The sequence below is a fragment of the Vanellus vanellus genome (genome assembly GCF_965231255.1).
Source record: "Vanellus vanellus genome assembly, chromosome: 24".
Taxonomy (NCBI): domain Eukaryota; kingdom Metazoa; phylum Chordata; class Aves; order Charadriiformes; family Charadriidae; genus Vanellus; species Vanellus vanellus.
In genome coordinates this window covers 5,973,778-5,987,579 of record NC_138929.1, presented here as the reverse complement: position 1 = coordinate 5,987,579, position 13,802 = coordinate 5,973,778, and the positions used below count along the sequence as shown (strand labels likewise).

Genomic DNA, 13,802 nt, shown 5'->3' with positions numbered 1-13,802 from the left:
GGGGTAGGGGTTTAAACGTCGGCGGTGTCTCTCCGTCAGGGCGTCATGGCGGGCCCGGCCGCCCCTCGGCCCCTCCGCGGGAAGTCCTTCTACCTCGACCTGCCGAGCGGGCGGAGCGCCCGGGAGCTGGCGGCCGCCATCGGGCGCCTCGGCGGGGTGAGCGGCCTCCCCGCTTCCTTCTCCCTCTGTCCCTCCCCCCCGCTCGGGTCTTTCATGGTTTCCTTGGCTTGCTGGGTTGTTTCCCCCTGTCCTCAGCACTGCTGAGGCCCCACCTCGAGTGCTGTGTTCGGTTTTGGGCTCCTCACCACAAGAAAGACATTGAGGCGCTGGAGCGTGTCCAGAGAAGGGCAACGGAGCTGGTGAGGGGTCTGGAGCACACGTCTGGTGAGGAGCGGCTGAGGGAACTGCGGGTGTTGAGGCTGGAGAAGAGGAGGCTGAGGGGAGACCTCATCGCTCCCTACAGCTCCCTGAGAGGAGGTTGTAGTGAAGAGGGGGTCGGTCCCTTCTCCCAAGGAACAGGTGATGGGACAAGAGGAAATTGCCTCAAATTGTACCAGGGGAGGTTTAGGATGGAGATTAGAAAAAATTCCTTCATGGAAGGCTGTCAAGCATTGGCACAGGCTGCCCAGGGCAGTGGTGGAGTCGCCATCCCAGGAGGTATTTAACAGAGGGGCAGAGGTGGTGCTGAGGGACATGGGTTAGTGGTGGTTTGGGCAGTGTTGGGCTGATGTTTGGACTCAATGATCTTAAAGGTCCCTTCACACCTAGGTGATTCTATGATTTGGCGCTATAACATGTCTACCTGGTTCCCCTTCCCGGTGGGCCTCGCCTCACCACAGGGAGCTGCTTGGGGAAGGACCCTGCCATCCATCATCTGCCACTGTCCTCCCCTCTTTCTGAGCCCCTAACGGGTCATTGGGCAGCTCAGTCCTGCTTGTGACCAGCTGCTACAAACACTGATTGCTCCTGCCTAGTAGGTGGTGGCAACTGGTTGCCTGGCCCTGGCAGCACCTTCCAGTTGGTGGTAACTAGCTGCCTGGCCATGGGAATGCCTTCCAGTCAGGGGTGACTGGTTGCTTGGTCCTGGGAGCACATTCCAGTAGATAGCGACATGGTTGCAGGGACACGGCACCTCCTGGGCAGCAGTAAGTGGTTGTATGGTGACAGAAGTGCTTTCCAGTAGGTGCTAATTGGTTACCTGGTGGTGGGAGCATCTTCCAGTCAGTGACAACTGGTTGCCTGGTCATGGGGAGCGTCTTCCAGGTGGTGGTAACTGGTTGCCTGGTTCTCCTCATCCCCTACAACAGCCTGTGGCAGCTTAATTTTTTAGAGAAGTCATGGGAGTTCCAAATGTTTCCTGGATTTCAACATAGGGTAAAGTAGGGTAATGCCTGCTGAGCCTCTTTCACTGTGTAGCTGTGTGCTTTTCCCCTGGCTTTCCCAGAAAAGTCATCTAGACCCTTACCCTTGTGGAGCTTTGGCTGGATTCATATGGCATTCTTTGTGGCCTCTCCAGGTTTCCTTGGTGCTGATATTGCTCACCAATTCCTTATATCCTTACCCAAAACCCTTCAGAAAGTAGTGTCACTTCCATCATCTGGGCTGAAGCGGAGGACAGAGGTTGTACCCAGCAGCTGGTGCTCATCTGTTTCACCTTTCAGTTTCCTTATGACTCTTGAGTACAATTTAGTCCTAATAGTTGCTGCTATCTGTTTTCAGACTGTTTAATCTCTCTGTTTGATGCATTCCAAAATTTCCTTACATCCTTCAATGCTATACGCGTGTATAAAATCATCATTTAGTTCTTGTTGCTGTTGTATCTCTGCCACCAGGATCATGTGTCAGCTGTAGCAACACGTGGGGAAGCTGGCTTGCGCTTATTTCCTTATTTATTTACTGTTTTTTTTATTGCACCCTCCTGCTGAACTTGCTGATTTCTTTCTGTCCTCCCCTGGATGTGCCATCAACACGCAGGAACGCTCTCCTTCTCGTAGCATCTATTATTTAGCTGTGCACCTTCAGGCCTGAGAACCACTTGCTCTCAGCAGTCAGTTATTTCTCTTGTAGCTACCTCACTACTTGGAAATAATTTTAGCCTTTTGGCTGTCCCTCTAGCTTCTTATCAAACACGGTCTCGGGTCACTTCCATCTCTGAAATGTGGTCCACCAGGAGTGGAGTTCTCTTTCCTTGTGCTCCCATGGAGATGCTGGATTCAACTGCACCATGGCCACCATCTGTAGAACAGTGTTGTTCAGGACCAAGTTAAGGGCATTTTGTGGCCTTGGACTTGCGTGTGGTGCCTTGAACTTAGCCTGGATTTAGGGGTGGTAACACCCTGGAGTGCTATCTGCACAGGGAGATTTTGATTTACTTTCTTCTGTGCTTGCAGCCCCCTTGGTCTCCTGTAACACAAGTGCCCGTTGCAGGTGTCACTTGTGGCACTTTGCATGGGTCGGTTAGGGATCTCAATCCACAGGGATTCTGTAACGCAACAGAACCAGCTTGTTCAGCAGCTGTGAGTTTAGACTGCTCAGATCTTTCTCTTTCTGTGAGCTTCATACATGTGTGTTAGTGCCCTGTGATGGCCTTCTGCTGAGTTTCTGATAAGGCTACTGTTAGTATCCCAGATTTTGGGTTTCCACCTCTTCCTCCGACTTCTAGCTTCTGGGCAAAGGTGTGTGGGTGTGTTTTGGCTTTCTGGTTCCCTACTGCCCTGTTCTGTGTGGAGCTGCTTGTCCCAGCTGTTCACTTGCTATGTTATTTTACTAAAATGTGTTCTGTTCTCTTGAGAACAGAGCTCTTCCATGCTGGTGCATGATGTCCAGGGCTATTGCATTTTGGTTTTTATGGTAGACAGCATCATGGAAGTCTCAGTCTGAATGTTCTGGTAATTGTTTGCAGGGTATCTCTAGGGCGTACCCTCTCTGTGTGTTATAGAATCTCCTCTCCTTCTGGGAGACAGCAGTAAGGAATGGAAGAAGGACCTACTTGTAGAGTTGAGTACTTTCAGCAGCTTAACTGTGTGTGGGGTTAAGCTGAAGGCAGGACTCTTCCAGCTCGGAGTCAGACAGTTTCAGAGCTGCTCTGTTCTGTCTCTTACTGCAGGTGACCGAAAGTTTCCTAAGCAAAGAAGTCAGCTACGTGGTTTCCAGCAACAAAGAAGCTAAACGAGACAAAGCGAGGACTCAGACTGAGAAGCAGAGCAACGTAACTTCAGAAGATGCAAAACCCACGAGCCCAATGCCTTCTACCTCCAAAGGGAACTATACCAGACCTCACCAGAAGCCACCAGACACTGTAAGTTCTATAAAGATTTAAGCCACCTCAAAGTTTGGCCCAAGGGATCTATACAGTAGAACCTGAGACCAGTGTTGGAAGGTAGAGTTGTTCCTGCTCTGAGTGAACATGTTGTGTGGGTGTTTTTCCCCTGGTCTGGCTGTTCATATTCATACCCGTGTTCGTTGCATCATTGTCAGCTCAAATGTTCATGTGTCAGCTTTGAGCTAATAAACAAGGATAGCTACTCAAATGGCAGGGGAAATAGAGGGCTTGGCTGGCTTCCCAACAGAATAGGCAGTAGTCCTGATGCAGAGTTGTGTCTATAGAAGCCAGAGAAATATAGACAAGACAAAACTGTTGCAGGCTCTGGATGTGTACTCATAGACACGGGGAGGGCAAGGCCACTGCAATTTGGAAAGAGATCTACAAGGGCAGCTTGCAAGAAGGTGTTTCTCTAGGTCCTATTCACCCTGCCGGAGCTGGGCTTTCTGGTCAGTAGTGCTTGTAGCCGAAGCTCCAATGTCCTGCATTGAACGCTGGTGTCTGCTGGAAGCTGTGACTGTGGGGAGAGCCTGCTGCTACCCGAGTTGAGGCCATGGGCATCTCTGTCATCTGGACCTGGCTGCCTGTGGGTGGGAAAGCCGGGGCTGATATCAGGGGTTTCACTCAGTGTTTGTTCCCCTGTCCTTGCTCACAGTGCTGCCCATTTGTCTTACAAAGAGCTTAAGTTATTTGCAGAAATCATTGGCTTGCAAATGCAACTCTGTTCCCAGGAAGGGCTAGCAAGGGTGTTCCTAACCCCTGTCAGCCTGTCGGGATGTGGCAGGCAGCATTTCCAAGCTAAGTTCCTGCTTCCTCTTGGCTCGCTCTGAAGTATTCGCTGCTGTTCAATAAAAGCCAAGCCTTGGCTGAACAGCTGCTTAGCGTAGACCTAATGGGCGCCTCTGCGGTTTGCATTCTTTGGAAATGCTCGGTCCTGCTGTCTTTGAGATGAAGTCTTGGCTAGACTCCCCTCCCCAGCAGAGAGCGGGTATCACTAGAAATCATTCTTACTGGACAGCCATGCTGTCCTCAGCTTGCTGCTGCCTGGTAGCTCTCTGCTTTAACGTAGTATTTGGCTTCTTTCTCTGCAGGCCCTGATCAGCAGGGGAAAGGAACTGCTGCAGAAGGCCATGAAGAATCAGGTGAGCAGCATGTGGATGGGCTTTTCTCTAGCTGGGTACATTCAAAGTACTGCTGAGCAGTGCAGAACCAGTGCCAGGCACTTCTCCAGAGCCCCTGCCTGCTGAAGAGAGCAGATTCGGGGGCTGAAGGTATGAAGCAGTTGCTTGTGGCTCTGCAGAATATTGTGCAGTGCTCCTGGGCGCTGTTCTTCATGAAGCTGTGTCATCTGTCCATGTTAAGTATTTCTAAGGCCTGTCTCAGTGGTCTGGGTGCTCAACACAAAAGAACTATTAACACAAGACCCATTGTTAGATGAATTTTTAGCCTAGAAAGAACTAAAGCCATATAGCTGGGGCAAAAGGCTCCCCTGCAGTCCTTTCTCTGATATCACAAGTGGCCAAAAGAATCTCAGTGCCCACTCAGAAGCTCGTGCTATAGCGGGGATTAAAAATTTGACCTAGATGCTACTGTTAATTTGGGGAAGGTAAAGCATGATTTCAAACCTGTTCTGCTGTGCCCTGATTTTAATAACAGCTACGCAGTGGTCTGTCAACTGGGCAACAGGAAAAATCTCTAAACTAGATTTAGAGCTGCGTGTGCTCACGCAGCCGTCTCTGCTTTGAGCTGTACCTTGCCAAACCTCTCTGTTTGTACAGGACACCTGCAGTGGCAGCAGTATCCTCGCCAACGCTCGCCTGTGGGGAGTCCAGATCCTGCATGTGGATGGTATCCTTCTCTGTAGGCTGAAATTTAGCTGTTTGTAGTTAGTGGTTTTTTGAGACAGGTGGAGCAGAAGCAATGTAGTGAGTGTGGTACAGGAGAAAGAAGAAATTGCAAGCAATACCAGGTACTTGACTGATGCCCTCCTGTCCATGGCTAGTGAAGTCTGCCCTTCAAAAACCAGATTAACTTGCATGTATAGAACATGCTACTGTCACATTTACAATAGGAAACCTTGAGTATGTTGTAATATACTGAAGCTGCAATATTAGAAAATGTTAATAGCTTGGTCAGTGCATTAATTTGTTCCAAAAAGACCATTTTTACTAATTGACCTGGAAGTACAGATCATGATAATGGCAGGATTTGGTGGTTTTTAATTAGGAAGTGCTGATGTTTGAGGACCTGTGCTGGAAGGCGCTTCCTGTCTCAGTGATGAATGGGGAGGGGGTGACGGGAAAGACAGATGGTGAAACTCTGATTCTAATAATAGGTCTGGAGTAAAAGGTTCCTGAGTGTCCAATGACAGTGACATACAGCCGTGGCTGAGCTTGTCTGGATGCGTGATGGAGGCAGCCGCTGCTAGTACACGTTCCCGAGCCGCCAGCTCTGCTGAACCACAGCTGTGTTGCAAGCCTGTCAGGGCTTTCAGATATCAGGGTCTGGTCTGCGTGCTGCAAAATTCCGAAGTGTCTCATTTCTGCGGAGACTTAAAGCCAGCCTCCAGCTCTGCTAAAGAGCAAAACGGGGTGCCGTCCCTCAAAGCATTCTTTTCTTGGCTGCTTCTTGGGCAGATCAGCTGTGCAGTGGTGATGCTCTGCCTGGTGACAACAGGCTCAGGTGCTACGTGCTTTTCCCCGGTGCAGGACTTGTTCTGCAGTCGGTGGAGGGGAACAACTCACCTTCTTTTCTTGAGCTATGGCTCTTTGACATCCCACCTGCGCAGAAATGTTGTCATACGCTCAACAGCTGCTGCGTGCTGTCTCGGGAGCAAGGAAACGGTGCCAGAAGACAGAGGTAACTGACCTGACTCCAGCCCAACCGGAGGTTCTCGGGATCCCCCAGTAGCTCTAAGCAATTCTTCCAGCCCCCTAGTGCTAATGGGCTAGTAAGCAGGGCGATCTCCTAGGGTTTTTCTCCAACATGGGGCAATCTGGTGCTTCCGTTTATTGACGGAGATGTCAAAATTCAAAGAACTTTTCCTTTTATAAAGTGGAGGTAAAAACAGATAAGAATGAGGCAGCTGCTAGTTACCAACCTTATCTGTAGCACAGCTAATGCTGATTTTGACTTGTGGGGGACTAAGGGTAAAATGAAGATCCTATGGGGCCAGTACACTGGCTTTCTGAAGTATTCTTTATTCTTTAATAATTTTCTTTAATGCATTGGAGAGGTCAGCAAGACCTCTACAAAGAATATATTCTAATATTCTTTAATGCATTGGAGAGGTCAGTGAGAAGGTAGGGCATGAGATCAGAGAGTGGCAGCCTGTATATCGTATTTAAAGTAACTCTAGGTAACTTGGGAGAAAATATCGGGGAGGGTGATATAGTCTCTTCTGCAGGAACTCTGAAGTGGTGGGTGAGACTGCTGTAATCTTGCTTTGCTGCTCTCGGATCAGTAATTACAGTTCTGCCTGTGCTGGCTCCCGTACTAAATATGTCACTTTTTCCTTTAGGCAAAATGCCTTGCATCCGGATCAAAAATTCGCAAAGGTAGGCCTGGAAGTTGTGCTCCTGTTTACACTCAGATGCGGAGCTGCTTGAAGAAGCTTTGTTTAGAATTTAAAAATCCATCTGAAACTTCAGCAATCCAAAATATACCCACTGTTAAGGCAGTTTCTCTTGAATGGGTTTTGTAACTCCTTGTCTGAGTCTAGCTGCAGCCTCCTAACACAGCCGAGCATGTTATGCCTTTGATTTCAAGCAGTGTTTTTAAAAATCCCATAAACCGTTTGCAGTGCAGCTCCCAGCATCCCGAGGCACCTGAGAACCGCGCTGCTGGCACTGCACATTGAATCCACTGGCTCAAACGAAGTTTTGAAGAATAATGCATCCTACAGAGGAGAGCGTGTTCCTCACAACCCACTCACTTCTGTTAGGCTGAAATGTACTGCTGAGACACCAATCTAGGGATAACGCTTCCAAAACGAGGCGGGGGGGGGGGGGGGGGGCGGGGAAAACCAGGTTCTCATCTGCAATTAGACAAGAGCCAATTGTGGTACTGACATTGGCACCAGTGATGGGAGTTAATTTGTGATTGGTTTGACTTTGCTCATCGGAGAGTGAACGTTCAGTAATAGAGCAGATTCCAACCTGGATTCTGTGTGTGACACTTGGAAGATTATTTTCTACTTTGGGGTCAGGGTGGGGGGGAGAGGGGGTGGAAAAAAAAAAAAAGGCTTGAAAAGCTGTCGGATAAGGCAGATTGTCTGCTGCAAGCTCAGAGCTCTTCATTGTGGCACACTCTGAACCCTGCCTGGGGGCTTGTGGTGACAGCTGAACCGTTTGTCACTGCTCAGCACTCTGCCATGGGAGCTCAGGACCTGTGCACCAGTCTGAGTTTTATCTGGGGCCCTAAACGTGGCCTTGCTTTCAGAAGTGCTAAGCATTTGGCAGCATTTACTTGGAAAAATTGATCCTGTACTTAAATAGCTGCTTTAGTGACGTAACAGCACATTTGATGCAAGCTCGGGATGAGGCTCGAGGAACTAAAGGGTGAGGACAGGTGGACTCCGCCTTTATGGAGGATGAGGTTAAAATTTCTTTGGAGAAAATAGCACTGGGCACCAGGGTCACCAGAAAACAAAACACCTCGCCCTTCAGAGGCAATAAGGGAGGCACGAGAGGTTTGGTTTCAGGGTCAGGCAGATGCCCTGTGGGAATACCTTGGCGTTCGTTTGTTTCTTAACCGGTCTGTACTCGGATTTCCAGGCTGAGCGTAACGTTATCACTGGTGAGTTGAACATACCTGCGAGGCAGAAGGGACCTGGTAGCCTCTTCTCCCAGCCTGGCTCTGAAAACCTTTTCCCTGAATGCGCTGCTGAGGCTTTCTTCTGCTCCCTTACTGTATATTATGCCTCTGTAGGAAGTATAGTTGCCGTTTGCCCTCCTCAGGGACCAAGGGAAGCCCAGACATTGCTCTTCAGCAGTGTTCTCGAGCCAGGCTTGGCTATGCAGCGTGTTGGTTTGTCTCCAGCAGCTCTTACTGCTTTGACTTAACCGTCCTGGCCTGAGCCGTTCTGAACTCTGAGCTGTTGTGTAAAAGGAGAAAAAGGTGCTGGAAGGGTTGATACAGAGCTCTGATTTTTTTTTTTTTTTTTTTTTCTTATAAAATCTCTTGTGCTTGGCAGCATGTTGTGCTGAGGATGTGTGACAGTTTTTAGGATTCAGGTCAGAACTGGAAGCTAGGGGTTAGGCCACTGGCTAATAAGGCTGAGTGGACATTAAAGATGCACGGGTCTTAGCTGGATGGTCTTTCAAGGGTGGAAACAGCCCATGGTTGGGCTGCCTCTGGGGTTTGGTCGCCCTACTGAATGCTCTGGAGGTGAGGGCTGTTGTAGATTACCCAAAGAGCTGTTTTGGCTGAGCTTAGCCATCACTCAGCATTCACAGGTGTCAGAAGTACTGGTGAGCTTGGCTCTGTAGCCCAATTCTGTCAGGGAATGAATGAATAAGTAGGAAATTTGGTCAGACCGTCTGCTAACCAGCTTTCTTTCTAGCAGGAAAACTGAAGCCCCCTTTTCTGAAGGTTGAAGACCAGAGCAGGTAAATGAGATTCTTCTAAACATCACAGCCAAACTGTATTAAAACCTCAGGGACTTCCAGGGAGGGAATCCTTCACCTGTTTTATTTGCACGTGGGGCAGTGAATGTTCTGTCCACAAGGCAGAGCGTGGCTTCTCTGTAGACCCTGTTACACACTGGGAAGTTGACCCTCTCCTAGAGGGAGGCAAATGGAGTTTAGAGAAACAATCTAGGTGGCTCGTATGTCAGGGTGGGGAAAAAGGTGTTAAATGAGACTTGACAACAGAGTTTACTGCCTTGCTCGGATTCCATTTGTGATCCTCAGCGAGTCACTTAATCCACCTGAGCCCTCCGAAATGAGGAAAGAGATTGAAACACGAGGTCAGGGCCTGTAACTTGATTACAGCATCCAGCACAAGGGGATGCGATCTCTGTGGTGTTTCTAACAACTCTGTAACTCTAACGGTATCCAGAGTGCTAATTAATTATTCTGAAGACAACATTTAAGGCAGCTGCAGAGTCAAATATTGGGTTTTACATGCTGCATGTAACAGTGTGAAGACAGATGCGGTCTGGGAACCCAAACCTTCCCATGCTGCAGAAAATACTGCACTGGCTGCTGCTGTTGTGCCTCGGGGGCAAAAGGTGGATTTTTAGCTGAGCAGGCAAGCCTGCCTTCTGTCCAAAGCACGCCCTCCACCAGTGCTGTTACTGGGAATCTGGTTTAGTACTTCCAGTGAGAAATGGGAAATCTCTGGAACAACCAAAGGAAGGGACAGCCATGGGCAGTATCCCATCATAAATGAGATGGTGCCTTGAACCCCTCTGCGGGAGCGACAGCTCTCTAACCATGCTATCACTGCCAGAAGTCTGATGTCCTGATCTGCTGCTTTCAGGCAATTCCGACCCTTCCATCACCAGTTCAAAAGCTTTCCTGACCTGAACTTCCAGGCACCCAAAAGCTCCAGCCCATTTGAGCCTCTGAAAAATCTCTCGAATTCTTGCAGAGCCAGGTAGGTTATAGCTCCTTCTGTGCAAGTTTTTAACCCCAACCCCTCTGCTAACTGCTGCCCTGCTGGTTCCTGGGCTTCAGAGAATCACTTGTGTACTGGATGTGGGTGAAAGGAGCCCGGTTCTGGGTTGAACGGCTGTAGCTCGAAGGCGGCACTGCCTCCCTGGCCCTTACGCAGGCGGTCAGTGCTGTGAGGGCAGGGTAGATGGTAGATGGCTGCTGTTACCTTGCAGGGGTGTGGAAGGCTGTCCGACGCGCAGTGAGGGGGAGAAGAGCCCCCGATCCACACCAGTCACTGTGCCAAAGAAAAAGAGAGGATTTTGCGAGTGCTGCCAAGAGACCTTTGAAGAGCTGCAGAAGGTAAAGGTTCCCCTGGGACCCGGTTCCTTGCAAAAGTTATGGGAGCCACTCAGCGGCTTCGTTAATCGTGATGTGCCTGTTGTCGGTACGAACAAAGGAAGGCAGATTGATGTACGTACAGCCTCGTTGGTATCTTGTAGGATCAACCTCGTAGATGAAAGCCATAGTGTATCTGTGCTCTGACCTCCTGGTCTGGGCAAATCAGGTTTTTGAAGATCGGAGCATGACATGTTCATCTCTGGGGCTCGGAGAGCCTCCAGGGTCATCCTGTTGTCTGATCTGTAAGGTGGGAAGGCTGTTCCACGGCAGTTGGTGGGGGCACGGGCTACTTAAAAAGATGCAAAGAGGTGGGTTGTTTTTTTTTTATCTCCTGGAAGATGCCAAACAATGTGGCTTTCAGAGCCCGGCCTTTAGTGATAGACAGTACATATTTGGAGTCTGCGTTTTAACTAGCTGCTGGGGAAAGCTGTAGGCTGCTGTTAGATACAGACACAACCTCCTCATCAGCAGGTGTCTATGGGAACAGAATACTCGCTGTAAGCAACCAGGGGTAACAGCGCTGCCTGCGCTTCCCAAACCTGCTTCCCAACAATGGCACTCTGCTGAAAAGGCTGTTTGCCCTCTGGGCTGTGGGAAGTGGCTGTTACTGCAAACTTCCCTCCTGTAAAAGGAGAATTGTTGCTAAAACGACCTCTGTCACCTTCCAGCATCTCCAGAGCCCCCAGCACAAGCGGTTTGCGCTGGACGACTCGCAGTATGCCCCTGTGGATCACGTCATCTCGCAGCTCACCAACAACTTTGTGGAGCAGTCAGCCAAGTAAGTCTTTGAATCTGGAGCCAAAAAGCGGCACGGTGCCGCAGAGCATTCTCACGGGGACAGGGCCCGAGTCTCCGTGCTGCTGTGGTACTGGTCCCGAGCTCATGTCCTGTGCCCGGGGATCGGTCAGCAGGGAGCAGAGGCTGCGGCTGACTGCTGGACCAACCTGGCGGCTGCCAGGCAAGGTTTAGATGAGCCGTGGGAGATGATGTCCTTCTTCAGTTTCTGCAGCTTCTCTGCTTCAGGGAACTCCCCATAGATTTCTAGTGCCTCTTAAACTAGAAAGGACAGCTGGGCCCCTCTCTTCCATCCCCGTGTCTGAGGCAAACCCCGCTGCTCTGTAGCACTCCTGTGCCCCGACCCCGGGCTGCTGAGAAGGTCGAGAGATCCCTCATGCTGCCAGTCTCCTCTGCCAGCAGCAGTATCGCTGTTTGAGCCTCACCGGTCTAAAATTTCTAAGCAAGGGCTTCAGACATCCCGCACTGCAGAAAACGCTTCGTCTCGCTGGGGGGAAGGGTGTTGCCAGGCCTAGGGAGAATGAGCATTAACTGATGGTTCTTCTCAGGGTGCCGTGGTCCCGCCTGACAGATGAACGCTTTGTGCCTCAAGCACAAGTCACAGGAGGAATTGAGATTCTGACAGCAGAGCTGGGGAAGGCAAGGCAGCAGCCTGAGCACGGTGCTGGGGAGCTGTTAATTGATACAGAGCGTGATTGTGGCCTGAAGACCGAGGGATGCTCCCCTTGCCGGCCCAGGGACAGGGCCAGTAATCCCAGAGAAGGAGGGAGGCTGCTGGAGAACCGCTCTGTGGGGTGGCCCGTTGGAGAAGGACTTGCCAGAGGGGTCTGTGCTGCAAGTGGCACCACGGAGGACTCTGCGGTGGGGGAGACGGATTCAGGCATGGCTCCTGACCTGGCCTGGGAGACTCGCGTTGGAGAGGCAATTGCATCTTCACCTGAACCCCATAAACAGCAAACGCTTGGGTCTATCGGCCATCCTCTGCAAACGCTGCCTGCCGCCAGGAAACGCCAGCTCTCCTCCAGGCAGAGCACCCAGGTGGGAAAGAAGCCCAGGCTGGAGCTGGGTGGTGGCCTCTCTCCATGCAAGACCAGCCCCGTGGCTGGTGGGACGGGTGGGCAGGGTGCAGGACGGACGGCTGAGCCAGGCTTACCTGGCGTGGTGGAAGCTGGCAGCTCGCCCCTGAGCACGAAGCTCTCCAGCAGACCTCGTAGCTCCCTTGGTTTGGACCCGTGCCCGTGCGGGAGCCCTGGGGACCCTGCATCACCACCGGGTTCCCTTGGGGCTGTGTCTGTGGGTTTTGATCCCACAGAGGCTGCTGCAGCCGGCAGTGTCGGCGAGCGGGGCTGGAGCACCGCGAATGTGAGTTCCCAAGGGAAGCAGCTCGGAGGGGAGAATGAAAACACACCCAGAAATGTGGGTAGTCCTCATCTGGAGAGCACAATGAGCAAGACCAGCTGTCCTACTGGCCGGTTGCCCTCTCCAAAACCGCCTGTGGCTGAAGACAGATGTTGCTGCTCGCTCTGTGTCAGAGCAGCAGAAAAAATAGCACCCGAACTACCTGACCTGCCAGGCCACAGCGGCGAGCGGGCTCCATGCCCTGGGCTCCTCCAGCCCCTGCCACAGGCTGATCACGACTTCAGCGAAAGTTCTTCTGAGTCAGACTGGGATGTCCAGCTGCTCTCCACGCTAACGGGTGTCCAGGATGGCAGGAATCAGCCTGTGGACAGGGATTTGCTCCAAAGGACACACGTCAATGTGAGGGACAGTGGGTATGAGTCTCAGCTCTGCTCAGTCCTGAAGCAGAAGCCGGAGCTTCCCTGGGCAGGCAAAGAGGACAAGAACTGCCGGAACTGCTGCACAGAGACCAAAGGAGCCTCTTTCCCTGTATTTGAGACCTTTTTTGGCAGCTGGACGAGTTAAAACCAGCTCCTGGCCATTCTCTGGGCCCCCAGGGGAGCTGTGACATGGCTGGAAAGGGGTTTATCAAACCACCCTCCCTGTCAGGACCAGGAGGTAGAGCCGAGAGCCAGAGTGAGGACCATCAGCTGCATGGTGGTCTCCAGACGTGGCAGACAACCTGCCTCTCTGCTGGTAATGTTTAGAGCCAATGGCTTCTTCCTTTAGCTCCTCGCTGGCCTGCTGACAAGACAGTCTTTCTCTGGAGGAAAGACTTTTCTTTCTTCAGCAGGAATATGCTCTTCACCCTTCCAGATGGAGAAAGCACGGCCTTGTTCCTCCTGTCCTTCTTGGAGGTGCAGAGAAGGTGGAGAGGAGGGCCCTGGGGCTGAGGTCTGTGTTCTTCACGTGGTTTGGGGGTTTGTTGGATGTCTTTTGAGTATTTACAGATGTTTGTAACTGGTACTAAGCTGGTTGTTTTTAGCAAAATTTTAAACTTTGAAATAAAATGGAAGATGAGATCCTACTGTGCTGTACGCTGGGTAAAACTTGTCTGGTGGCCTTAAGTGCAGCTAACTTGAAGTTGAATGAAACATCCACCAGTAGAGGCCAGGTGGTGACTGGGCAGGAGCCTTGCTGGGAAAGATCTGGGGGTGATGGTGGGCACCAGGCTGAATTGGAGGTGGCAGTGGCTCTGGTCACATAACATCACCCTGTACGTGGTTTGCCCTTGGCATGTGGTCAGCAGGATGGAGGTGGCTGTTATACCCAACACAGGGTTGGCCCCA

General features: G+C 51.1%; 1 protein-coding gene across 1 annotated transcript; it reads left to right on the top strand.

Moving 5' to 3' along the window:
- Positions 1-45: 45 nt before the first annotated feature.
- DBF4B (DBF4B-CDC7 kinase regulatory subunit) lies at positions 46-13,535 on the top strand (the record flags this gene model as incomplete). Its single annotated transcript, XM_082494778.1, has 11 exons — positions 46-156; positions 3,107-3,298; positions 4,414-4,464; positions 5,101-5,170; positions 6,111-6,181; positions 6,843-6,879; positions 8,889-8,931; positions 9,806-9,922; positions 10,155-10,281; positions 10,989-11,098; positions 11,664-13,535. The coding sequence occupies 11 exons, from the start codon at positions 46-48 to the stop codon at positions 13,036-13,038; spliced, it is 2,304 nt and encodes a 767-aa protein (XP_082350904.1). The 3' UTR covers positions 13,039-13,535.
- Positions 13,536-13,802: the final 267 nt, after the last annotated feature.